This window comes from Anopheles gambiae, chromosome 3 (assembly GCF_943734735.2).
Source record: "Anopheles gambiae chromosome 3, idAnoGambNW_F1_1, whole genome shotgun sequence".
In the NCBI taxonomy this organism is placed as follows: domain Eukaryota; kingdom Metazoa; phylum Arthropoda; class Insecta; order Diptera; family Culicidae; genus Anopheles; species Anopheles gambiae.
Genome location: NC_064602.1, coordinates 67176301 through 67202068, shown reverse-complemented (window position 1 = coordinate 67202068; position 25768 = coordinate 67176301). Strand labels below are relative to the sequence as shown.

At 44.4% G+C, this 25768-nt stretch overlaps 7 protein-coding genes across 16 annotated transcripts; 4 read left to right on the top strand and 3 right to left on the bottom strand.

The window, feature by feature from the left end:
• Positions 1-402: 402 nt before the first annotated feature.
• On the bottom strand, positions 403-2201 carry LOC1272532 (inactive CLIP domain-containing serine protease A8). Its single transcript, XM_061657233.1, has 4 exons — positions 1684-2201; positions 1439-1609; positions 1071-1367; positions 403-987 (listed from the first exon to the last, which is right to left on the bottom strand). Exons 1-4 carry the CDS (start codon positions 1783-1785, stop codon positions 466-468), a joined length of 1092 nt encoding a protein of 363 aa, XP_061513217.1. The 5' UTR covers positions 1786-2201; the 3' UTR covers positions 403-465.
• A 99-nt stretch (positions 2202-2300) lies between these two features.
• On the bottom strand, positions 2301-3991 carry LOC1272531 (inactive CLIP domain-containing serine protease A28). The gene is made up of 4 exons (XM_061657232.1): positions 3670-3991; positions 3379-3591; positions 2995-3294; positions 2301-2917 (listed from the first exon to the last, which is right to left on the bottom strand). Exons 1-4 carry the CDS (start codon positions 3745-3747, stop codon positions 2378-2380), a joined length of 1131 nt encoding a protein of 376 aa, XP_061513216.1. The 5' UTR covers positions 3748-3991; the 3' UTR covers positions 2301-2377.
• Positions 3992-4298: 307 nt separating this feature from the next.
• Positions 4299-5952, bottom strand: LOC1272530 (protein FRA10AC1 homolog). 2 transcript variants are annotated; one of them, XM_061657238.1, is made up of 5 exons: positions 5770-5952; positions 5184-5564; positions 4943-5102; positions 4589-4867; positions 4299-4512 (listed from the first exon to the last, which is right to left on the bottom strand). In XM_061657238.1, the coding sequence occupies exons 2-5, from the start codon at positions 5454-5456 to the stop codon at positions 4445-4447; spliced, it is 780 nt and encodes a 259-aa protein (XP_061513222.1). In that variant the 5' UTR covers positions 5457-5564; positions 5770-5952; the 3' UTR covers positions 4299-4444. The 2 variants fall into 2 exon arrangements, with proteins under 2 accessions (XP_061513222.1, XP_061513223.1); XM_061657239.1 differs by having other exon boundaries at positions 5184-5515; positions 5770-5894.
• LOC1272529 (zinc finger C4H2 domain-containing protein) lies at positions 5947-7981 on the top strand. 4 transcript variants are annotated; one of them, XM_061657235.1, is made up of 5 exons: positions 5947-6356; positions 6452-6623; positions 6711-6889; positions 6963-7211; positions 7429-7981. In XM_061657235.1, the coding sequence occupies exons 1-5, from the start codon at positions 6298-6300 to the stop codon at positions 7562-7564; spliced, it is 795 nt and encodes a 264-aa protein (XP_061513219.1). In that variant the 5' UTR covers positions 5947-6297; the 3' UTR covers positions 7565-7981. The 4 variants fall into 4 exon arrangements, with proteins under 4 accessions (XP_061513219.1, XP_061513218.1, XP_311442.4 ...); XM_061657234.1 differs by having other exon boundaries at positions 5957-6356; positions 6963-7235; XM_311442.4 differs by having other exon boundaries at positions 5975-6356; positions 6963-7235; positions 7432-7981.
• A 326-nt stretch (positions 7982-8307) lies between these two features.
• On the top strand, positions 8308-12713 carry LOC4577929 (integumentary mucin C.1). Of its 5 annotated transcripts, none has more exons than XM_061657242.1 (4): positions 8308-8431; positions 8863-9027; positions 10248-10322; positions 11004-12713. In XM_061657242.1, exons 2-4 carry the CDS (start codon positions 8940-8942, stop codon positions 11408-11410), a joined length of 570 nt encoding a protein of 189 aa, XP_061513226.1. In that variant the 5' UTR covers positions 8308-8431; positions 8863-8939; the 3' UTR covers positions 11411-12713. The 5 variants fall into 5 exon arrangements, with proteins under 5 accessions (XP_061513226.1, XP_001688320.1, XP_061513224.1 ...); XM_001688268.2 differs by having other exon boundaries at positions 8311-8431; positions 8856-9027; XM_061657240.1 differs by having other exon boundaries at positions 8339-8742; positions 8856-9027.
• A 1452-nt stretch (positions 12714-14165) lies between these two features.
• LOC1272527 (prestin) lies at positions 14166-22588 on the top strand. Of its 2 annotated transcripts, none has more exons than XM_061657231.1 (7): positions 14166-14634; positions 17896-18740; positions 18879-19177; positions 19382-19486; positions 19672-19813; positions 21184-21788; positions 21858-22588. In XM_061657231.1, exons 2-7 carry the CDS (start codon positions 18275-18277, stop codon positions 22317-22319), a joined length of 2079 nt encoding a protein of 692 aa, XP_061513215.1. In that variant the 5' UTR covers positions 14166-14634; positions 17896-18274; the 3' UTR covers positions 22320-22588. The 2 variants fall into 2 exon arrangements, with proteins under 2 accessions (XP_061513215.1, XP_061513214.1); XM_061657230.1 differs by having other exon boundaries at positions 17893-18740.
• A 1529-nt stretch (positions 22589-24117) lies between these two features.
• On the top strand, positions 24118-25156 carry LOC1268267 (histone H4). Its single transcript, XM_061662036.1, has one exon. It carries the CDS (start codon positions 24319-24321, stop codon positions 24628-24630), a length of 312 nt encoding a protein of 103 aa, XP_061518020.1. The 5' UTR covers positions 24118-24318; the 3' UTR covers positions 24631-25156.
• The last annotated feature ends 612 nt before the right edge of the window (positions 25157-25768 follow it).

Sequence of the window (25768 nt, the reverse complement as noted above, 5' to 3'; positions counted from 1 at the left end):
GGATTAAATACAAAGGTAAGTGCAGAAAGGCTTTACGTACATGAGAGATTGTTGCAGCACATTGTTAGGACCGTGTGTTTGGTACATTGGTTGAACAAGATTTCTGAAGTGGTTTCCTGGAAATCCAGTCCGGTTCTACGGCACCGCTAGTTGTTTGATATCCATACTGACTGTATCCACGTAGCAAGGATTTATAATTCCTTGGTGTTTTAATAAGATCTGGAAATACTACGTAAAACCTGCATGGTCCTTACGTTAGGAGAAGAATATGGTATCAAAGCAAAATCATGGAGACCAGCTCACGCTACATAGTGAACCAAGAACCAAGTCTTTCTCAGTGTTGTCGCAGTGTTTGTGATCTTTCAACTTGATCATTCTTTCTTAGTATGAATATGCTACATATTCTTCTGCAATCAGATCATTTATTCGGTAACACAATCGCCATCCATGGCCAATCACTGACAATCACAGTATTCCCTCGATTGTAGCATTAATCCACGTTACAAATCGTGCCACATTCACGTAAGCACCGGGTACGTTCTGCTGATGGCAGCTCAAGCCCCACGAAACAATTCCCGCCAGAACGTACGCACCCGACTCGTTCGGACAAGCCAGCCCGGAACCGCCATCACCGTCGCACATGTCCGCACCTTCCTCACCACCGGCACAAAGAACGCTCTTGTGCAGGCGGAAGAACGGTCCCAGCCGGGTTTCGGCAAACAACTTTTTGCAGGAAGCTCTCGCTATTACCGGCAGGTCGACTCGCTTTAACACATTCGCGTAAGCGCTGGTTAGCGCCTCTCTACCCCAGCCGGTGGAAATGCAGAGTTGGTCATCGAATCGATCGGTTGGGTTGGGCAGACATATCGGCCGGATATGCTTATCGTAGACCACGTTCTGCTTTAGCTGCGCCAACGCAATATCGTTCAACAGTCCCACGCTGCTGTACTCGGGATGAACGATTATGGTCCGATCGATATCAATGTTCTGGATGTGGAATGAAAAATCGGCAGGAAAAACCATTATCCACCTGTTATACGAACATCACTTGCTGTTCAACCTGCTATTACCTGTTTCGGGTACACGTTCTCATCCCGGTTCATGTCCCACTCGCCGAAGCTAGCGACGAGATTTTTGGTTTTGTTAAAAATGTGTGCAGCCGTAACAACGAATCTCGGATGTATAAGCGTACCTCCACCAACGTAGGTAAACTGCTGCTCGTTGGACGAGTAGAAGGCTTCCAGAATCGCCACAACCCAAGGAAATTCACCGTACTGTGCGTACGTACGGTTTCCCTCCACTTGATAAATCAATCCTCCCGGATTGCTTATGCCGCAGCCATATTCTACGGGTTCGTTGTTAGTCACCTAACAAAATAAAAAAGACGCTTTAATAAAGCAGCTTTCCCTTTTTCCATTGCTAGCTACCATATCCCTACCAACTCATATCGCATGCTCGTCGCATTTGAGCAGCACACTTGCATATAGTCCTGGCACACGTCTTCCTCGCCGAAGCGCAGCATAATGATCTCCTGGTTCTGCGCATTCGCCTCGTTGTACGTACCGTTCGGGCAGAGATACTTGGGCGAACAGAATCCTCCCGGACATTCCTACGCAAAGACATGAAAGATTTGCTTTACAAAGCGACAATACTAAACGTGCTTACTAACAGTCGTTTCTTTACTTGCAGTTCATCTGAGCCATCGTTCTGCGCACTGCTTGGGACGATCATCCGCTGAGCGTACAGTAACACGACGAGACAACAGCAACACCACCAGCTAGGCATCGTGAGTACCTTTTCGTATGATCACCGTATTGCAACTGAACTGTAGAACAGCTTGAGGCAGCTAGTACAAGAGCGAAGAGGATTCGATTGAATGATAAGGCATAGGTTAATACGAGATACTCTAGCGTGGCACAGGGTTTGTCGTTCAGTGAGGGTTCTAGCACCAGAAAATCGAAATAATTTGCATCAACGACCAATACTTCAATATTCTGATCATTACTTTCCATATTGTAAAATTATGCTCTATTTCGTCAGCCTTGTTCCTTCATGCGATGATCACGCTAAAGTGCCATCTTTCTACATTTACATCTGGTTTGACTTTTATGATGATTTAATGATTAATTGACAATAATTTGAATTTATTAAGAGTGATGCGTAAGCCTGCAATCACATCGGCGAGCGCCGCACACACACAAAAACCACTACGTAACGCATCTCTTGATAAGCAAATCAGGCGTCGGGAATCCCCGCGAATCGAAATCTACCGTAGGTCGAAGGTCAGTACAGCAAAGCAATATGATTGGCAGCCAGCAGCGGCGTTCGTGCGCGGCATTTGCATTTATTCAACCATAAGCATGACACAGACAGTTTATTACAATTTTATATCAAAACTCTCGTTCAGCGCTTGGTCGACGATATGTTCGTTGAGCCACTGCACGTACCGGTTAACGGCCACGTACACGCCCGGGGTGTTGAAACCGCCGCAACCGATGCCCCACGATACGATACCAGCCAGCACGTACGTTCCGCTCTCCGTCTGGCAGGCGAGCGGCGATCCACCGTCCCCCTTGCACATGTCCACGGCGTCCTCGCCGCCAGCGCACAGGAAACCCTCGCGCAGGGTGTAGAACGGTCCTAGCCCGGCGTACCGCAGCATCCGCGTACAGTTGGCGCGCCCGATCACAGGGAGCGTCAGTTTCTTCATCACGTTCGCGTACACGCCCCGTTCCTTGCCCCAGCCGTTGGAGACGCACCGCTGGCCCACGAACTCGTCAGTGGGCTGCGGCAGGCAGATGGGCCGTATGTGTGCCGCGTACTGGACGCTTTCCGCCAGCACCAGCAGCGCAATGTCGTTCTGTATCGGGTTGAACACGTACTGAGGATGTTTGATGACCTCCGCGACGTCTATATCCTGGTGCGGGAAAATGCACTCATTGGTGTTGTTTTACTGCATTAAAAACAAATTATATTGTATATCTGCCCACTTACTTGCTGCGGGAACGGTTCCTTGGTGGTGCTGATGTCCCATTCGCCGAAACGTGCCACCAAATCCGTCTTACCATCCGTATTGTGTGCCGTCGTAACGACAAGCCGTGAATGGATCAGTGTACCACCACAGACAAAATCGCCGGAGTTTGCCTCCTGCTTTTTGAGCGCCAAGATGTACACCACCCAGGGATATTCGGCATACTGGGACAGCGTCTCGTTGTTGCGCAAGTCGTAAATTAAACCACCCTCGTTTGCCTGACCGCAGGCAAGGTTGGTGGACGGCGGTGGTTCAATTAGCTCCTAAACACCCAAAAAAGAATAGTTCCAGGCCACCATGAATCTGTGCCCAAACGGCTGCGATCATTTCGTGCATCGTGTACTCACATCACTAGTGGCCGGTTTTTCCGTACTGGTGGCCGTCGGTGCGGGAGCCGACTGACAGCACACCAGCAGATAATCATTGCAATCGTCGAAATCGTCAATGTCGAGCCCCGCGCGCAATCCTATCAGCTGCGTGGTTTGGGCATGCTTTATATCGTCGATGAAGGTCCCGTTGGGACAAAGGTACTTCGAAACGCAGTACCCACCGGGACATCTCTAAAGACGGGCGAAATATCAATTACGTTAATGTGTGTGCAGCATCACGGGGATGAGCGGGCCGGCTGCTGTTCTTACCAGTTCTTCTTCAATGTCTTGCCCGGAAGCAATGAGCGTGGTGAGTGAGATAACAATACAGAATAATAAAACTTTCATTGTGCTTTATGTGCCACTCCGTTGATGTGCATCGATCGAGCAGTTAAAGCAAACTAACGCGGTAAGGATTTCGCGAATCGTTGATAAGTGCGGATTGTAACCGGTTTTGATGTAAAGCACAATACAATCGTACATTTCACTTCTTACTAACATTATCTCACTTCACGCTTATATTGCCGCCGTTGGCGATGCCGGTTGAGCATAATCAGCCATGTTAGGCTAGGTCTCAGCTGGGGAAAAATTACGACTGGCAATTGGATTTGTTAACGAAAATTATGTTTCGAACAATTGCTTGACCTACATTGACATTTTGAAATCCCCACATTGACGCACATTGCTTACCCATGGACGGAGCTGAGGAAATCCCCAACTCATTCTCGGATTTCAGAAAGGTCCTGACTGAAGAATTGGTTTGGTAAAAATGTGCAAAGTATTGTTTATGTAACTACTAAGCAATCCAAGATCATTTAGGAACCATAATTTATTTTTAAAAAGTTTATTAAACTGAACAACACATCACACAACACGCATAACAGCCAAAATGCAAACTGTTGCGATTAAACTGAAATAACTTCGAAAACACCACAGGCGTTATTATATTTCCCAAACATGCTTAAACAGAGCTCGACTACGATCTTAAAAATAGTAGCACACAGTATCGTTTGTTTAATGCTTGCTTGCACGCGACGATCGCAGATTAAAGCAAAAGATCCTCCAAAAACTCGTCAAACTCTTCCTCACGCGTCTTCTCTTCCACTTCATGTCCTGCAGAATAAAGAGCATTATACAGTGCAATATGGTTAATAATGTTCAATATCATCATCGCCATCCGTTTTCATACCCTTCGTCCAGCTTCCTTCAGCAACTTCCGGTGCACAGGAACCATCTTGTTCGCCTACCGCTTCCGGTACTTCATCCAGTTCGGTGCTTTCCTGTGTTGCCGTGGTGACAGATGTGCCTTCCTGAGTAGGCGCAGCCACGCTACTCGAGGAAACAGCATCATCGCTTACCCTCCTACCGCCACTGGAAGATTTTGCTTTACGATCTCGTTTTTTCAGCCGTTTGATTTCCCTCTTTTTCGAGTGATAGTTAAGTTTGTCGGAACATTTGGGACAAAGGCCTGAGACGGGGGATGGAATGTGACGGATTTAATATTGATTATCAGTGGAACACCATGCAATGCCGCCTTACTTACGCAGCTTAACCAGTGCGTTCTTTTTCTGCCCATGCTCCTGGTAGCCAAAGTTGACCTCCCAGCTGCGCAGCTCGTTCCGCTCCTCGCAGTGCCGATCGCCGCAAACGAACTGTCCCTTGCCGACAACCACCTCCTTCTCGATTCTCCACCGCATAGCAACCTTCGGAGGGTGAGATGTCAGATTTGTTTTTACCGTACAAAGACCGCGTGACTTCCCACCGTCTGGGGACGGCACACTTACCTTGTTCTCCTTGTACCGGCTCAGGTCCGCTATGCAGTACTCGCGGAACAGCTTATCGTAGTACTTCTTGGCCAGCTGCTTCTCCCAGCTGTCCACCGTTTCGTCATCCCACAGAAACCGGTGATTCTCGCGCACTACATCGTGGTCCGTTTTGTCGCGGGACGTATCACGCTGCAGCAGCTTCGTTGCACCCGGCTTCGTGAGCATGTACTCGTTGATTAGATGCTTGTGCAGCTCGTACGGATTCAGGTGGGCCAGATTCCGGTGATACATCTTGGATGTGGATGGTAAAGTAGCCGGCCGCTCCGAAATCAAACAACCGGTGGCGTAAGCTAGCTCGTGTTGCGCAAACGTCGAGGCACGGTGTCATTCGCGCAAATCCTGTGATGATGATAGTTGGTTACTGCAGGGTGGTAAAAGGAAATTAGGCGAAAGATTCAAATTCATTTCTGATTAAAGAGTAGCTAAGCAGGCGGTCGCATCGAACCAAGCAGGTCGAGGAGGTATAATGAATCAGTGAGCCTTGTACTGAAAATTAGTATAAATTGATTAAAAAATAAATAATAATAATAACTACTATATATACCGTATAAGTTATTTCCATCAACCACCAAACATTGACCTTCACAGACCCTTTTTTGCCCTAAAAAACTTGCAAATTAATGATGGGAAAGCACCATCACGGCACCGGATTTGTTTGTAAACAGTGGAACGGTGTGACAGTGTGCATGCGCTCGCATATCGCGTCCGCCACTGACATCTGCGTCCATCGTTGTGTGCGTGATGTTTGTGTGCTGTGATTGTGTCGAAAGGGTGCGAAGGGTGCGATGTTCTGGGTAGGAAGGGCGACGACGGGCAGCGGCAGCAAAAAAGAAGAAAAGATTGATCGGCCATTTTCCATCAGCAGCATCAAAGCATCTTTTTCCACCGCCAGGGAAAGGTTTGTAGCTGGATAATGCGTGTGTGAAAGAATTAATTCTCTCCACCCCACCCGCGTGTAGATTGTGTTGTGTTGTGAATACACACAAAAAAGCGGCGAAAAGTGTAATTGTTTCTAGTGGAAATTGTGTTGAACTAAAGTGTGCCGCTGCTGCAGTTTTGTTTGCGTACGAAGATGAGCGCGGTTGACGAGAGAACGATTTACGCAAAGCTCGAAGCGATGAAAGACATTCGGTAAGGCGGCGACCCCATCGCAAAGGCGGAGGTGGTTCTGTTCTGTGGTGAAGCGAAGTTATTTTACATTCTCCTCGTTACTCGTTTTTTTCTAGCTCCAAAACGCTACAGCTGGAAAAGCTGAAGCTGAAAATTATCCGCGAGGTAGAGAACGGCGATGCGGAGGAAAAATGTCTGTCCGAGTATCGGCGCGAGCTGGAGCTGCTGATGCAGGAGAAGATGAGCCATGTGGAGGAACTTCGCCAAATTCATGCCGACATTAATGCTGTAAGTAAATTGGCTGTTTTCTTCCTGTGCAGCTGTTTTTATTCAACAGCAAGTTATATGCTAAATTCCCCATTTTTATCTTTTTAGATGGAAACCGTTATTAAACAGGCGGAAGAAAATCGTATCCGTTCGATTAATATGGCCAACCGCGTACACGAGGAATACGTGCCGCTGAAAACCGAGGTGGACTCTATGCGTCGCGACTATCTCGGGCTGGAAAGATTGCCGGAACTGCACGAAGAGGAAGGAACCATTATTTCACCCGAGTGCGTACACTTTGTCCGTCCCGTTTCTCGAGCTAAAATAATTTAATTAAAATATTCTTTCGTCCTGTTTCAGCCGCTTCCAAAACTATTACACCGCCAACAAATCGCTCTCGACACCTTCCGCCACCTTCTCCCGTCCTCCGCTGTCCGCCCACCATCCACTGCCACCCGATGCGCCGGCCACATCGCTGCCGCCGTCCGCACCGCCCGGATTTCTTCCACCGCCCCCGGTAGCGATGCGAATCAACAAACCTCCGGAACTGCCTACGAACCGGCTCCAGCAGGCCCCATCAACGATCGGCATCGGCCATCCGACATTCAGGTCTGATTTCAATGTGAATTTAAGGTGATTTTTCGTTCAGTTTTGTTCTGTTCTTATATGTTCCGATACACTTTAGTACTTTATTTTATATGTTTTTATTATGTGCCTTACACACATCCCGTTTGTCACTATTGTATTTCTTTCCTCTATACATTGTATTCGGGTTTTCCCAGCTATTGAGAGCTTCGTGTTTGGTTCGATTTTTTTCCTTTTTCAGCAGACAGCAGCCACCCCCGATGAAGTCGTGTCTATCGTGCCATCAGCAAATCCATCGCAACGCCCCAATCTGTCCGCTCTGCAAAGCCAAGAGCCGTTCGCGTAATCCGAAGAAGCCGAAAAAGAAGGACCATTAGTTGCGTACCCAGTGCGACGGCTCACCACATATTCTTCCCAAATTTTAAGCTTGATGGAGATAAGTATTTACTGCATATTGGAGTGGTTTGATTCGATTGATTTTGCCCGTCTGTGTCTCCCTTTTCTCCCCTCGTGTGGGCAGTGCCAGTGTGTGGGGCGGAAGATTAGATTTGTAAGCATATATTTTGCATTTTCGTAGCATGTTAAGGATACGTACAATTTTATGTAGCGCGAATGCGTATGGTCAGCAGTATAGATGTAGCTGTAATGATTTTGCCCGAGTCGGCTCCGCGCAAAATCTATAAATCTCAAACATTTTAACAACAAACAAGCCCGCCAGGAAAGTCGTAGTAGCATTAAGTTTCAATCGTCGATCGGCAAACATAAATAAATAATTTTCATCATCGTAAACAAAACATTTCTGCACATAATCAATGCGATGGGAGCGATACAATGGGAAGGGTAGAGGGTAGAAAGAAAGAGAGAACCGAAGGATTTATGCTGAAGCGTCAACAATAGAACTTGTTCATCCGGTACATTTATCGCAAAAAAAAATTATGCTATGTATAACCATTCAAAACCACCTTTGTACATTTTTATACGGTTGCGAATACGCAGAAAGTGTTTTTTCAAGGAAATTCTTGAAAATGTTTTTTTGCCATTCCTGGAACGCATAGGAACAGATAGCCCGCGGATGGTTGGAGCTTTCAACCCGCCTGCTGTAAACGTAAAAAAAATCTAGATCGCTGAAACCTGTCAGCCCCAGCCGTCATTCGTTTGTTCGGTGTGAATCGGTCCGGTCGTGTTTTGTACGAAAGCTAATTGGTGCAGACTTTATTGTCTAAATTCCGGCTAAAAACCAGCAGGCAAGTGTATTCTTTACAAATTTCATGCACTTTTAACGCGTATCACCAACATAAAGGAACAATTAAGAAGGGAAAGCCCTTTTAGTTAGATATTTTTTTGCATTTCGGTCTCGAACGTAATTAGCACAATCCACCACCTCCACACGCCAGAGTAGCACCTACACACCTCGCTTCTCACACACTTACACACCGCCATTAGCAGCAGTGCGTTGCAATTTTGTGCCTCTCGCAAAACGCGTTTTTTGCGGTAGGAACGAGGGAAGAGGCAAAGTGGAGGAAAGCTTTGTATTTATCCATTTTATCTTTATATTGTACGTGCCGGAAAAAAGCATCACGTTCCTCTCTTTCGAGGCTTGTGTGTGCGTGCATCCTGTGTTGCTAGCTAATTAAAATAGACGATTTGTTTTATTTCTTATTTTTACAGCAAGCAGCTTCGCGGCCAACGCTTCTCGAAGAATTCGGAAGAAAGTCCAGCCAAAGAAAAAAAGCCGTTAGATAGTCCGAGAAAATGATTCCGATGTTCGTAAAGGGTGCATTGCTGGCCGCACTGGTTGCGCTGCTGACGGTGAACGCATTGCCCGCGGAGGAAACGGCAGGTAAGAAAATATGGGAAAGTGATTCGGGATAATTCTGCAGCCAGCCTATTGTGGCACGAATTTCTTAGAATGGTGCAATTCGCCACACATACACACACAGGCACAGGTCAGCCGTGCATCCTGAAGCATGATTTGCATGCACATGGCATGACGCCGCGTTGCATATTTTTGCGCAAGCAAGAGGAGGTACCTGCTGCTCCACCAAAGAAAAGGGGTTAATCTAATTTTCAGCGTATTATTGATGTGTTGGGAAGAAGGAGAGTGAGATGAATCATCACTCGTTCGCCTCGGAGCCGCTTCAACGGTTGTACAGTTGTTTTCGTGTTTGGTGCGTTGCCGTGGCCTCGCACTGGTTTGCATTTGCGTATATCCCACCACCACCACATCATCATCATCATCATCGTGATCATCCCGTTCGCATATCGAACGTGTGTAAGCGGACAGAAAGTCGTTCAGAGAGAGCCACCAAACGGGTATTATGCGGGCAAAAGGTGGCGTGCGTGTTTTGGGTGACTCTAACCCTTCTTCCGTTTCCCCTGCGCACTCACTCCCCGCTGGAATGTCGGTTGAATTAGTCAAGCTTAGGAGGAGGAGAGAGGAAAGACGATGACGACGTTTTGTGCGATAAGAGTGTAAGCGTTCGCGGAATCCCGTGGGGGTTGTTTGAAAGGGCTGGGGGTTTTATTTTTTGCATCCATCCATCGCGCACACAAGTGCAGCTGTATAGTATTATGCATCCATCAGCGGTTTTGCGCGAATGTTTCTCCGAGAGAGCCCTTCTGCCTCCTGCATGACGTCTGTTTATAGTTTGCTGCTTCCACCGAACAGCGTTTGTGTTACCAAGCCCCTCTGCCAGATGACCGATGGAGTGGGAGGGATTGAAGATTAGCTGACCGGTGGGGGCAAACGGCTGGACTGAGCGAATTGTGTGTTTGTGTGAAAAAGGCTTGGTATTTGCAGAAAATGGCTTACGCGGCAGTAATAAATTGCGTCTTGTGCTTCATTTGCATCGTAAACAAACAGATATCGTTCGGGCTAGCTTTTCGCGTGCATTAGAGAAATGATGGCGCATAATCTTGTAGATCGTTTGCAACAAAATATTGTCGGCTTTTTTAGCATAACAAATATATCTTTATCGTGTAATGAATTTAATTTATCATTTTTGTTATTTTGTGAGTGACAGTTTGCTAAAAAAATGTATAATTTTCCGTTCTTCCCAGGTGTTACTGTAACGCCGAAAATCGAAGTGGCTAACGTCAGCGATGATCTTCCACAAACAACTTTAGCTCCCACTGGTAAGTTTGTCCGTGTATAATTAAACAATAGTTGCACGAACAGAAAAGTGAACTTTGCCATTTGTATAGGGGAACATGGTACGTTCCCGTATCCGTATTCCCCTATACAAGCCTTTTATTGTCGTGCCTTTCGCTTCAATTCTGCGGAATTTCATAAGTAATTTTAGCTTATACAGTCTGTTCCCCAGTTGCGCGATTTTCAAAATTTGTCAATGTTCCTTTAAAACTTTCGCATCCTTTCGAGCTTCTCGATCTCCGTCAACTCCATACAATTTTGACCAGTGCACGTTGAATTTGAAATTGATATTTAGCCAGTGTTAACCAAATCGGTACAATTTGATTCAAGAATTGTTAAAAATATTCAATATTACACTTTTGCAAAACCATTTAAAACCCAAAAAAAAAGTTTTACGCGAATTGTGCGAACTTATAAAAACATGTATGACCACTTATGAATTACCGTTTCGATTCAAAACGAAATATTCGAGTAACGCGGATGTTTTCGGACCGGACCGCATTAACTTCGTTTCTCGAGAACAGACTGTAATTGTATTTTTGAAAAAATCATGATATTACTTTTTATTGCATGTTGTTAAGATTCAAACGTGCAATTTAGAATGCAAATCAACAGAATTACAAAACTCTACGATATCTCTTATCATTCGTATGATTTTATTTTAGATGATAAAAACACGACAACGTCTACCACCACCACAACTACTACGGAAGCAACTACCACCACCACCACCTCCACCACTCCGACCACCACCTCCTCCACGACTCCGAGTTCTAATACAACCACCACCTCCACCACTCCGGCCACCACCACCTCCACGACCCCAAGTTCTAATACTACTACCACCACCAGCACCACCCCAGCTACGCCTACGACGTCGACGGTGGCTCCCAGCACTACGCCGGCGCCAACACCGGTGCCGCACTGTAACCGATTCGACCCGTACTCCTTCGTTGGCGGTATGATCCTTGCCTACGGCTCACTGGCCATCTCGCTGGTACTGTACAAGTTCTACAAAACGCACACCAGTGCTGGTGCCATCAACAATTCCAACAACTATCGTACGCTGTAAGCGATCGCAAGGGCAAGCGGGCGAGTCGTCAAGTGTGTCCCACCATCACCAACCGCCCTGCGATTCACCAGTGATCGCCCCCGGTATCAGTAGCCCACTTTTTTATCATCCATTTGCGTTCAGCTTTTGCTAGTGTGGACGTGGGTTCTATTCACTGTCCCAAAAAGACACACACAACCAAACCAACCGTTTGGTGGTGATTCAAAGTAGGGACAGCAAAACATCTCTTTTTTTACTTCTTATTATTGTCCAATCTATTCGATTTTCTATTTTCATTTCATTTCCATCAGCCCACTATCCCGTGGCAAAGTTTGTTCAGAGGTATTTTATATTTTTTTCCTCGTGCTTGTTTTCGTTTCGCCCCCGGAAGCCATTAAAATCTAAGTCTGGTGCGGATAGGATGTTGGAAGTAGAAAGAGTGCGACGCGTGCGTAACAATATCAATCAATTTAGATAGGCACTCGTTTTGGTGAAAAAAAAAGAAAAACCGACCGCTTTCAGTAGCATAGAAGTAGCTTTCAGTCGCATTTTTCGCTTCCTTCTCGTTAGTAGTACCAAAGTGCCAGGTAGCAAAACATAAAAATCCTACAGAATTTTACACCCCATACCTAGGACAGCAGCGTATGAGAGAGAAAGAGAGTGCATTTAAATCAGGTTTTCAAGATCAGAATCTGGGTCTGTAAAGGATTTTTTTTATACATATTTTGCTTTTCCTGTACGGCTGAAGGGAAACGGTTGGGCACGACCATTTAATGAAATAAGAATTATTACACACACACAAACGAAAAGGAAGAAAGATTTACCACTCACAGTTTGTTTTTTTTATAACCAACGTTCCGATCCAAATTTTTATACCAAAACTATCTTTCTATTATATTAATCATAATCATACACTACTTTAACACACGTACACAAACACATCTTTATTCGATAAATCCTGCATCAGCAGACTTTCTGTAGGTTTTCGGCAAATCCAGTAACAGTTCAGGAACAAACAAAAATTAACAGGGAATTAGACAAAAAATATACATATAGAAAATATGATTCCAATTGGCAGCATAAGATCGGTGTGGGTAGTAGATCCCACACACCTCCTCGAAATCCGCACCCAAACACACATAAGTATGTCTACTATTACTCACTGTTGTTCTGCTGCTGCAGGGTGGTGCGAGAGAAACAGAGAGATGGAGAGAGCTACATAAGCTAAATTGTTACTGTAAAAAGAAAATCGTATGAAATAAAAAGGCTGAGACAATGTGTGAGATCGCTCTGGTTTGTAGCGAGAGATAGGAGGAAAACGAAACCTGGGAAAATCGTAGCGATATGTATGTTATCCGTTCGATCCGAAGAACAAATCATCCGTAAGGAAAGGAAAGAAGTGCTCTTAAAGTAGAATGAAACCGGCCTCGCGAGCACCGTTGTGTTGCGTATTAGGCGGTTGCACCCAAGTCGCGATTTCAAATAACCACACGGTGCGCGGTGATGCAGCGTGTTTAGTATGGATTTCACGCTGCCATGGATCTAATTGGATATCCGCCGAAAATCATTCAGTACACTTCGGCCCATTGGAAGAAGCATAAATCGTAGACCAAAAAGGCCTAAATCATTAAAACAAGTGTGCGTAGAACTATTTGTATTCGTTGCAAAAAAAAATCCTTTACTTGACATTTTCTCTTTCGCACTACAGCGGGTTATCTTTCTCCTAATTGCTATGAAGTTTATATATCTTCATTTATTGATGAACTCTCTGAATGTGGTGTAGCTTAAAATTATAGGTTTGCATATTTCTAATTGCACTAAAGACAGGGCATATACATCAAGATTAGATTGTTTACACGAATGTGGTGCATAATTTTAAAGAAAATCTTTCAATCCATTTTATGTTTGAGCTCGAATATTACTGTGTCACTTTCAATGTATATGTCGCGTATGGGCCGGTAAAAGAGAAATCGTAAGATATTTTTACTGTACAATATTAAGCGTCACTAAGATTAAAATAAACTTTCACCCTTCAGTTAAACCATGTCACAACAATAATTTCGTTTGGAATCCACATTTTGATTATTTTTTTCATTTACACAAAATATTTCCCTATTGTAAACGCGTAGAAGCTCTTTATTTCCTTTTAGTGTTGTTAGAACAATCTGGGGAATCGAAACAAAGCGGTGATCTTCAAAAAAAAGATGATAACTAAAAATGTATCACAGGAATGCATGTGTTGATTGCATAGTTTTTCGGTTACAAGGCAAATTTTTGACCAATATAACGCGACTTGTTTGGCCGTTACAAAAGGTACGGTTCAAATTACGTGTTTATTTTCGAACGTAATAGAGCCCTTTCAGATGTCGATAAAAAATTAAAAATGATTACATTCAACAAAAGTTAAGCACTTTTGGACAAACAATGATAAAAAATCGAAACCAAAACTCCTTAGTGTAAAATGATAGAAACAAAATTACATACCAAATCAAACCGAGATTAATCGGACGGATTGTTCTTTTACGTGTATGAAGTCATGATTTTGAAATGATCGCGTTTGAATTTTTAGCTCCAAGGCTGTAACACTTGCATATGCTTCATGAACTTGATGTACAGTTAGTACAAATTGCTTTCAGCCAAAAAACAACAAAAAAACCCTATATAACTTTGTAGAGCTACTCAAATAATCATCTTATCAATTAACTGTCTCTAGGTTTGCTTTTATTTTACTTTGCTTCACAGTAGCTGTTCGACGATGGAAATGCGGCAGTAGAAGCGACAAATCACAAGCCGCACGTGAACGTTGGCGGGAAAGTATAACACGATGATAAGCAGCAAACCGAACGGTTCAGTTTCACTGTTGTCAGACAGGGGGCTCGCTGTATGCCATCATGCACCATCACCCATTCCCCCGGCACGACTACTCACTCCCGTTCCCGGTGAGGTGCTGTGTCAGAGAATTGACACGGGCTGGACGGGTAGCCGAAGAACCGTGTGTTGTGTGTGCTGCAGTACCTATCAGTGAAGTATCCCGAATGGTCGATCGTCGATCGCGCTTCGCTTCGCCTGCGATTTGCAGGTGGATTAATCGGACCACAAGCACCACTCGGCCGGCAGTCAGAGCCGAACCGCGCAGCCGTCTCTCGCTCAATTTCGCGTGTGATTTTGTGAAAAGAAAGAACCATCAACCCTCCACGGGCTTGTAAGCCCGCGGGCGGCCGTAGCAGTGTACAAAACCTGAAATCGTAAGTAAAACCTCGTCACGGTTCATGTGTGTTCTTCTGTACGCTGTGTTGTTTGCCCCACGTCTAGGGAGCAGTGCTTGCACGAACGTGTATATGGTTACAGTCTTTTTTGCGTTCAGCGACTCGGACGAACCCGTTACGGGTCGATCAGTCCATCGAATCTGTTTATTCAGTTGAGCTTGTTTTTTTCGAGAACAAATTTCTTCATCTTTGTGGCTGCGAGAAGCATAATAACATTTTTTACCTTTTACCGACCTTTCCTTTTCCCTAGTGGATGTTGTCAGTAAGGTATTCGTCCTGACCGACCCTCCTAAGAGCAAAAACAAAAATCGCGTGATTTGTGTTGCAAACAACTTGTTTGTTTTTATGTGTGCCACGATCTTCGTCCTCGTGCAACGACACTGCTATCGGTTGGTTGGAAAGCTAGCCTCCCTATATTCCCAGGCTCTTTCGGTGCGATTAGCTTGTAGTAGCGCCCGCAAAGAACATCGCGCAAAGCGTGTAACAGATCAAGCGAATATGACGCTATCATATGAATTCTAGATTGCTATCGGTTGGGAGATGCGTACGGCAAAAGGACGCTTCCATCTCGGTGCTTCGGATCCCCCTCCCACGGAAAACGTAAATCTTGTTTTCGATTGAGCACTCTTTTGCGCTTCGATTCGCGCCTCAATTTGGCTGGCGCAGCCTACGCTACTTAATGGACAAAGGAGAGTCCGTGAAGAGAGGGAGGAAGAAGAAACATCCCAAAATTCTTGTCAGAACCAAAAAGAAACTGGTTTGCATAAAATATTCCCGCAGAAAGTCTGTTGTTATTGTGTTTCTGTTCTCTTTGACGTCATGATTAATAACGATTATTTGTGCGTTGTTTGTTGAAAATCAATTTTCATATTCCCCACCACCTCTAGCGATGCGGATGCAATATTTTTGTGTTGGTTTGTTTCGGCTAAACTCGTAATAACTAGTTTTATTCGTATAGTTGTAGATGCCCTTACACGCGTGACCTTCGCTTTGGTGGCATGAAATGCAGATTTGTTGAGAGTACTTCGTCGTTATTGCCCGATCGCTTCAATCAAAGCGAGAACAGTTTGTTTTGGATACACACCAGTCGGGAACGTCGATGCAAACGTAACGGCCACGGGTTGTTCAAGTCGCAGTTTTAAAGTCGTAACGAATCAGTGTGTTAGTGTGTGTGTGTGTGTTAAGTTTTCCCGTACGTAGTTTGACCAGTTACTGAGTTTCTTTGGACAATCACCGATACCAGAGAACTTATACATTTCCACGACTCTTACTTCAAACATTACTTGGCACGTGGCTTTCTTGTGTACATGACGGAGAGAGAACCAAACAAAAAGTTCTGTTGACAGTCAAATGTGTGGCACAATAAAAGAAATAAGATGACTTTAGCTTCTTTTGCATACCACTCTATGATAAGCAAGTAGCATATATTCATAATCATAAAGTAATCAACACAGCAATCTCAAGCATAAGTTCATTATCACTCCCCCACACACGGATACTCAGTATCTTGGAGTTGGAGATAAGTGTTCCAGTTGGGTTGCTGCCCAACAGTGAATGAATTTTAAAACTAGGACACGAGCCACTATTAAGCAATTAAAAAGTGAGAAGCTCCGCACTGGTACAGAAATAGATCCAATAAAGGAAGGACAAACATAAGTCGCTGCAAATAACCACCAATGACGATCGCGAGTGTTATTCTACCCGTTTGTTTGACACCGTATATTGGATGGAATTATATCTCACGAGTGAAATCTGTGGACTCCGTTCTACGGAAGGTGGCTAGACGGTGATACTCTCGGTCAACTAAAGATATCGCTCCCAGAATAGCTACTGTGTCGAGAAAAGGCCTCAGAAACCGTCTAGGCATGTAACTACGTGTTGTTGTTTACAGGCTCGTGTCTGCCTTATCACTATATTGTTTGGTGCCCAAATTTCGTCATCCGGCTCTTTGGGACGATATCGCTCACGATTAGCATAGGTCGTCCCATACGACGGCGCTCGTACCTGTCTGTTTCCTTGACAACTTCCATCACCAACAGATCAGTAATGGAAGAAACCGTGAGTAGTAATGGATTGCTACCTGCTATCGATACTGTGATTGCTATATCTCTGCGGTACGCTGCAGAGTACATCGTCTTATTCAATCTTGATAAGACCTCAACTGTGCTCCAATATTAACGCTACATCAACAATCTGATCATATTTTCATAAGCTGCTAAGAAGAAATTCAATTTTCGCGCCTGCATTCCGTGCAGTAAATGGAGCTTTATCGCTGTTATGACGAATTGAGCACAGATAGCGTGGCCATCGTACTCCTTCTCATTCAGATGTTGGACAGACTTCCTTCGAAATTCATTATACAGCATCTCGAACATATATTGATTTTGTGTAATGAACGTCATACGACAGAGATGATAACGCACACAGTTCATTGGACGAAGTTGTCCCCATGCGTTGAAGTAAAGTAATCGAAGAAGTCGTCAAACACCACCACAATTTGGGTCCAACTTTGCAGCGCAGATCTCGTCGCGTACATTCAAATCCCGCGCTCGCACTCTTTTCGCGTGTTGACGGGTACCGTGCGACTACCGAACCACCGCAATATCTGCTTTCACCTCCATTGCTCACGTGAGGGATCACGGTTTCGGTAGGATTAAAATTGCTACCCAGCAGCGGGGCTACGCCAGTGTTGCGACGAAGGCCGCATTTGCTGCCACCACGCCGTCCGACGAAACTAGTTTCCCGCAAATGCGCAAAAATGGTCCGCGCTCACTGCTGACCTGAACCCTTGAGCCCATTCTTACGTTCCACGGTTTCGATTCCTTCCCTTCTTGCGGTGCTAAACAGTTTCTGCCAACTCATGGCGTGAGCCTTTTGGGTGCTTTTGTACGAGACACCTCAAGACCTTCTGCTTAGATTGAAAAATGTTCCCCCTACCCAATTGCTATTCAAAGTCACATTGTGTGACTCTGTACCTTAAATACCCAGTCAACAATGACGACGACATGGAGAACCTGAATTCATCTCGAGGATTGTTACTTTCCTTTGCAAAAAATAGCCAAATACTTTAACACTCTCCACGGTAAGCCCTTGCCTTTCTAGCGTGGGCTTGGCCATGGGTTTTGTTTGCTTACCCGTGAGATCCCGGTTGCCACACACGGATTGTTCACGATTGGTACACAGCCCACCACCAACAACTCATCACATCTAATCTATTGCTTTTCTTCAACCTGCCAGCAGGACCCGTGGCAGGAAATAGAGATAACTCGGAAGCGTATCGCAGCCTCCACAATCGGTGATGTCGCCAAGAGAGCGGAGAGCAGCTACCTGGCCTGCGAGCAAACAGTAACCACTGCCAACCTTCACCGGGGACAGCGCACCGTTACGAGCGGCTCGGGTTCAAGTTCTCGGCAAGATAGTTCTTCCCTTTCGTGCAGCCCACGCTCACACGCTCGCGCGCGCTTCTTCGCCCCTTCAACCGTGCTATTAAACCGTTCACACAAACCTGTCGCGCAGCTCGAACGGATTCGCAGCCAGTCTTGTTAGTGCCGTCGCAGCGGAAGGAACGAACGTGTCGGACGCGCTCTATGTGTGACGTGCAAACTGCTATCGCACGAAAATGAAGCACGATTCGGTTGGAGCGGAAAGTGGCATTGTGAATCCCACCTTTTACCAGGAGCTATCCGAAGAGCAATCCGTCCCGGATGTGACGCCCCGTGGTGACGCTCTGCCGCAGGTGACCGTTTCGCGACCACTCTATCAGCAGCATCAGCTGAACGATGCGTACCAGTATCGCAAACCGAAACGGGCACTGCAGAGGGAGTTGAAGACGCGAATGCGTAAGGTGGACGCAAAGAGCTGCTGTAGCACTGTGTTTCCCCTGATTACCTGGCTGCCAGAGTACTCGTGGGGCAAGGACCTAGTGCGCGATCTCATCAGTGGGTGTACAGTGGCGGTGATGCACATACCGCAAGGTATTGGATATGCGCTGCTGGCCAATGTGCCGCCGATCGTGGGCATCTATATGGCGTTCTTCCCGGTGCTGGTGTACTTTCTGTTCGGTACCTCACGCCATAACTCAATGGGTAAGTGTTCATGTGCATAACTAATGGTGATTTCAAGCTTAGTTAAAGTTCCTCTAGACAAATAATCACCAACTATTGGCTCCAGATGTCTAACACTAAGCTGTTTTTTTTTAAATTTTACATCTCTTCTCAAACCAGGAACGTTTGCGGTCGTTTCCATTATGGTTGGGAAAACGGTGCTAGCGTACACCGGTACCAGCGAACCGGGCGAACCGCCCCGCACCGCACTGGAAGTGGCCACGGCCGTTTGTTTCGTCGTCGGCATCATGCAGCTAATCATGTGCGTCTGCCGGCTGGGCGTAATATCCTTTCTGCTGTCCGATACGCTCGTTTCCGGCTTTACGACCGGCGCGGCCATCCACGTCGTTACGTCACAGATCAAGGACCTGCTCGGGCTGACGCTACCCTCCGTCGGCAGTATGTTCGAAATTGTAAAGGTAAGCATCCCCAAGTGGCGTGAATCATACTTATGCACGAATGTTCTGGACAGTTGTATTAACAAACTTGGCCTCGTTTTGGGTGTGCTGCAAGCTGCTTGTTCACCTTCGGCAAAGATGCTATATACCTTACGCGTACAAAACAACACATTACTAATACGTTCCCTCTCCCCGTCTCTCGCCGTGCATTTCCATCCCCAACAGACGTACATCGAAATCTTCAAGCAAATCGTAAACGTTAATTGGGCCGCCATCATCATATCGACCATCACGATCGTGGTGCTGGTGTTCAACAACGAGATCCTGAAGGTAAGAGAGTATTGCCAATTTGCGATTCGCCTGCGTCCGAAGGATGTCAAGTTTGGTTCGCTTCACGCACGTTACGCGACCGTACACTTGGAGCAGCTTGCAATTACAATCTGCCAATCGATTTTAACGGAATCCGTATGTGTTTGTTTGTTTGCTTGCTTGAAATTGTTCCGGTTTCCCCCAAGCCGAGGGTCGCTAAGCGCAGTGTCATTCCGATACCGATCGAGCTGATTGCGGTCATTGCCGGGACGCTGCTGTCAAGGTATCTGTATTTGCAGGACAAGTACAGCATCAAAACGATCGGCACCATCCCCACAGGATTGCCCGGTAAGTGTCGAAGTGGAGTTGTGGAGAATTACACGCGTACCAACCTTACTAATAATAATCAATTTCGCGACATTGTTAGTTTTTAGATGTATCTTTTTTTGCAATAACTAATAATGCGTCACTTCCGAAGGTAATAACGTCACTTACGGTGCGAGCAAATGTATTCTAGCTAGCCACATTGTTATTGAGATGATGTTATACGAACACCGGCCCTGAGAATGAATGGAAGAAATTATTGTACCCAATCCCTATCAAAGAAGAAAAAAAAATGAACACACAGTTTGTTCCACCAGGTGTGTTACTCATGTGCTTTTTCTCCCCCCAAAAAGTACAATTGGTTTATTATTCATCGCGCTATTTCGTGGATTTTGTGTAAGAGCGTATGTGTGTGTGTTTTTGTGAATTCCAGATTAGTGTAGGAAAAAGTAACGCAAACATTGTTACTTCGAACATTTACGATCGTTCTATTTGGTTAGAAAAAACATGTTCAGTTTTCGCCGAACGCCGAGGGGATGACAAATTTTACCGATCGCGAACCGTATGGAGTGCTTCAGCTCTTTAGCTCTGGGCAATCCGATCGCACTTGATCAAAAACGAGCTGGTAATGCTGATTCCTTTTATTTTCATTGGAATCTTTAAATTTGAACTGAATCGGTAAGCTTTTGAGCAACTTTAAAAACTAAAAACGGATTTATTCTTGCACAGTGAATGTGATACATTGTATTGTTTAATTCAATTGCAAATGATCTTACAATATTGAATTGTATATCAGAGTAGCCGCAAATAACAACGGACTGGAATTAATTTTATTCTAAAAAAAACAAACAAACAAACAAAACGCGCTTATTTCTCAATAGCTTTTTACATGATCGAAAGATAATTTCTGCTAAAATGGATGTACTGAGAGATATACTCGAAATTACTCGAAGGCATGTTTAATACAGGAAATAACGGCTTGATTGGATAGGTAAAAAAACAAGTTGATTATAATATTTGTTAATAATACAAATAACAAATAAGATTTGTTGTATACAAAACTTCATGCATTAATGTTGTAATACTTCGACTAAAAAATCCGATTGGCTAGATTTGACTAGAAGTTGACTTTAAGTTGAATGCATCATTACAAAACTTATATGTCTATTAAATTTGATTTTTTACTCCCAGATGTTTCGCCAATGACTGGTCTATTTCTTTACGGCCTTCTCGTTTAGCACCAAAACACTCCTAATTAAATAATTCCCCTTGCAATTCGCGCAAATTCAGCTTTATTTAATAATAAAATAATGCAAATTTAGAAATTAATTGTTGAATATTTAACTTCATTAACGACCGTCTTACCTTTGCTTCTCATTACTTATCCCTTTCAGCACCCACATTGCCCGACTTCAGCCTGATGCCGTCGATACTGATCGACAGCTTCCCAGTGGCAATGGTTGGCTACACCGTGTCCGTCTCGATGGCACTCATCTTTGCCAAGAAGGAAAACTACGAAATCGGCTTCAACCAGGAGCTGTTTGCGATGGGTACCGGCAACGTGTTTGCATCCTTCTTCTCCTGCTTCCCATTCGCGGCCTCGCTGTCCCGCTCCTCGATCCAGTACTCGGTCGGTGGCCGCACCCAGATTGCGTCCGTCATCTCGTGTGGACTGTTGGCGATCGTGCTGCTGTGGGTGGGCCCGTTCTTTGAGCCGCTGCCCCGCTGCGTGCTGGCCGGCATCATCGTGGTTTCCCTCAAGGGGTTGCTGATGCAGGTAACGCAGCTGAAAAGCTTCTGGCGCCAAAGCTGGATCGATGGGATGGTGTGGATACTGACCTTCCTGTCGGTGGTGCTGCTCGCGATCGACATCGGTCTGCTGGTTGGCATCGTGCTGAGCATTTGCTGCATCTTCTTCCGCGCGCTCAAACCGTACACCTGCCTGCTGGGAAACGTTCCCAATACGGACATTTATTTGGACGTGAATCGTTACGATGGAGTAAGAGATTGAATGAAACCCGTGGCGTTTGATTAAAGATAATAACTTTATTTTTGTCCATTTTTTTAGCTGATTCAACACGCCGGCATAAAAATATTCCACTACTGCGGTGCGCTTAATTTTGCCTCCCGTGCAGCCTTTAAAACGACAGTCTGCGAAACGCTTGGTATCAATCTTACGGAGGAGATTAAACGGCGGAAGGATCCGGACTGGAAGCCATCCATGGAGCAGAGTAGCTGCCGGGTGCTGGTATTAGACTTTACCTCGCTCAGCTCGATCGATCCATCCGCCGTCGGGACGTTCAAGGCGATGGTGCGCGAGTTCGAGGAGCTTGACATACAGATCGTGCTGGCCGGATGTCAGCCGCCCGTCTTTGAGGTGATGCTAAAATGTGGCCTGGTGGGCGATATCGAAAAACCGTACTGTCGGGTGTTTACCTCCGTTCACGATGCCGTCCAGTTCGGAAAGGAGTGCGTTGGAATGGGTTCGATCAGTGGTAGCGTCGTTTCCGGAGCAACCGGCATTGTGTAGCCGAATGTGTAGAAAACGCACGTGTATAGGGTAACACGAGCCTAAGCTAAGAGTGCATTTTTTCTACGTGCCATGCCAGTCGTACTTAACGGTTGCGGCTCGCCGCAATTGGGATAAAGTATTTTCCTTAGGGTTAGGTGACCATTTTTTGAAGCATTGATAGTTATTTTTCTGTACAGGTATAGTAGATAAGAACTATTTAAAGGACATTCAGGTTTCTAATCGTTCAGTTACACCTCAGACCAAAATACACCTTTTAATAATAGTTACCTGAAACTGTTTTGGGTGATGCAGAATATTGAGAATTTTTATGTAAACACTTTTTGAGAATATATTCTTGAACACCTATCGGTAAGAGGCGAATGAAATAGGCCAAATAGATTCGTTGAAGTGTTGATGATCGGTTTGAATCCGAATTTTAAGACATGTTGACCGATAAAGAAAACAAATATGTAGATAATTGTTAACAGCAACAACACATAATGCTTAAAGTACAAACTTGCCGAAACAATCGAAAGAATGAAAATAAAAATGTACTTTCATTTACATTGTTTCCTGTGCGAAGTTTGGGGATATTCACAACATTTCCTATTTTTAAACCCTGTTTTTTATTGTTCCTTGCTATTCCATATATATATATATATATATATATATATATATATATATATATATATATATATATATATATATATATATATATATATATATATATATATATATATATATATATATATATATATATATATATATATATATATATATATATATATATATATATATATATATATATATATATATATATATATATATATATATATATATATATATATATATATATATATATATATATATATATATATATATATATACTACCGAATTGGTAGCGGCAATATCATTGGAAAGAGCTACACTCATACGGAAAAAGATGAAGGGAACAGTAAAATTAGCATATCCAGATCGGCGTCAGAATGATAGGGTCCTGAAGATAGCAGGGTTTCGTATGTTTTTCTTGACGTGTCATATTTTATGTTTTATCATACACTAAACGTATTTTATATAATTTAAAACAGGAGAATGATCGTCTTCGTATTGCTAACATTCTTAATAATTATTTTAAAAAATCACAAAACCTTCGTAAACTTGTAGGGTATTTTCCCAATATTATTGAATTATTTTGCACATTTTTTGTAAAGTATTAAACATGTTGTGTTTACCCCATTTATCTGTTTTACAATTCTCGCATAGGTATAAAATTTTAACTGCTATTAATAAAAACTCATAAACTCTGGTAAAGAATGCTTTGCAAATAGACGAATTTAAAGTAAATAAAAAAAACATCCAAATTCAGAATAATAGGTCTGCTTACAAATTAAATGTAAATGTTTAGAAAATAATATGGCAAGCCCTGTAGGAGGTAGCCGAATCGTCTCGATTTCTGCCCATATGTTGGACTGTTTTCAGAGTTGTTAAGCCAAATAGAATACAGTTTTAACAATAAAAATCCACAAACCCGATTAAAATTGCTGTGTGGATGTGTTTTAAAAATTATTTAAAAATCATCTCAAATTAATATTTTCTCAATAATATCAATCTCAATAATATTTTAAAATAAGTCGAAAGAAGGCACATACTCCAATCAATATGCGACAACATGCGATGACAAAAAAATCAGTTTTCTAAATTTCATGTAAAAAATCATACGACCTTGAACATTTCAATAGAATTTGCTGCTTTTCTACCTGCATAGATCGGACGCCTTGTTGTGCCGTGCTTTTGGCGCCACAAACACTTCAAGCGCTGACCGTTGCAGTGTAAACATCTGGCGTTTCTCGTGCTGCCAACCTAGCGAGCTGTGGGTCTGGGCAGCGGTTATAAAAAGAGCCGATTTTCCCAGAATCCCCTTATTCGTGTGTGAAAATCTCGTTCGACACATCGTCGCTGTGCAAGTTTGTGAAGCTTTTTCCATTGAAACCCCACCAACACCAACACCAACACCAGTATGACCGGTCGCGGCAAGGGAGGCAAGGGACTGGGAAAGGGAGGAGCCAAGCGTCATCGCAAGGTGCTGCGCGATAACATCCAGGGCATCACCAAGCCCGCCATCCGCCGTCTGGCTCGCCGTGGCGGCGTGAAGCGTATCTCCGGCCTGATCTACGAAGAGACGCGCGGTGTGCTGAAGGTGTTCCTGGAGAACGTGATCCGCGATGCGGTCACCTACACCGAGCACGCCAAGCGCAAGACGGTCACGGCGATGGATGTGGTGTACGCTCTGAAGCGCCAGGGCCGTACGCTCTACGGATTCGGAGGTTAAGAAGTTTGCTGTGTGCTATTGCGCGTCCGCGTGTGTGTGTGTGTGTGCATGTGCCCAGTCGCGGGACCGTGCGCGCCGCACGCGCCGTCGCCATCACCCCTCGCTCATCTCGAAACCACCACGGATCATCGGCATACAAGAAAAACGGCCCTTTTCAGGGCCACTGATTGAATTGCAGTAAAAAGAACTTCTCTATCGTTCATTCCAATTGGTTCAAAAGGGGGGTTGTGTGTTCATATTCATTGTTTTATTACAGCCACATCGCCGGTGAAGGTGATGCGAATATTCGCAAGCCATTTTTGGTTTGTGCAAAGATGGCGGCGAAAGCGTCATGTCTTGCTTGGGAGGAGAAAATTCTGATACACACTCTCATCTATAGCTACGTACAAGTGTGTGTGTGTGAAAGGCTTCAGCGAAGACTGGAAAAGCAGCATCATCATCGCTTGCACTATTGGAGCGGTCTACCGTTTGCATTTGTCCCTTTAATTTATTCAGTTCATTTTAAATAAAGCGCCAATCATACAAAGAAGTGTTTCTTGCCAATTTCTCTTAACTACAAATGCAAAGACTAAGTATGTGTGCGTGTGCCGTAGCCCATTTTTTTATCTGGCATCAGATTCTTTCTTGTTGGCAGCATTCGCATTCGATTACAGGATGCGCATCCGATTGTTTTGTTTGTGCGTCTCGAAGCCGAACCGGTAAACACTTCGTTTTCTCCATTTTTCCATTGTTTTGCCAGAAGCAACGATTCTTTTCATTGCATTGCCCTGCGCAGATCATGTACCAACATGTCTGGGTGTATGTGTGTGTGTGTAGGGTGTGTAGACGAAAATCGCAAGATGATCTTGCATGTGTGCGTGCCGTCCGAAGATGCGATGTTTTTGCTGCGCGCGATGAGTAGGCTGTGGTCTCGTCCGAACATCGATGGGTGTGTAAAAATGAACGTGATACAATTATTTTATTACAACTCATTTCTGTGTTGGAAGAATACAAAAAGTAACAAATCAATGTGATCAAACTGGCGTAAATAATCCAGATTATAGCATAGAGTCGTTGAGTATTATTTTGGCTTATCCATTTGAAATAGACGGTAGCATTTGTATTGACCACTGCTCATTATCAGTCCTGTACTTCCTAG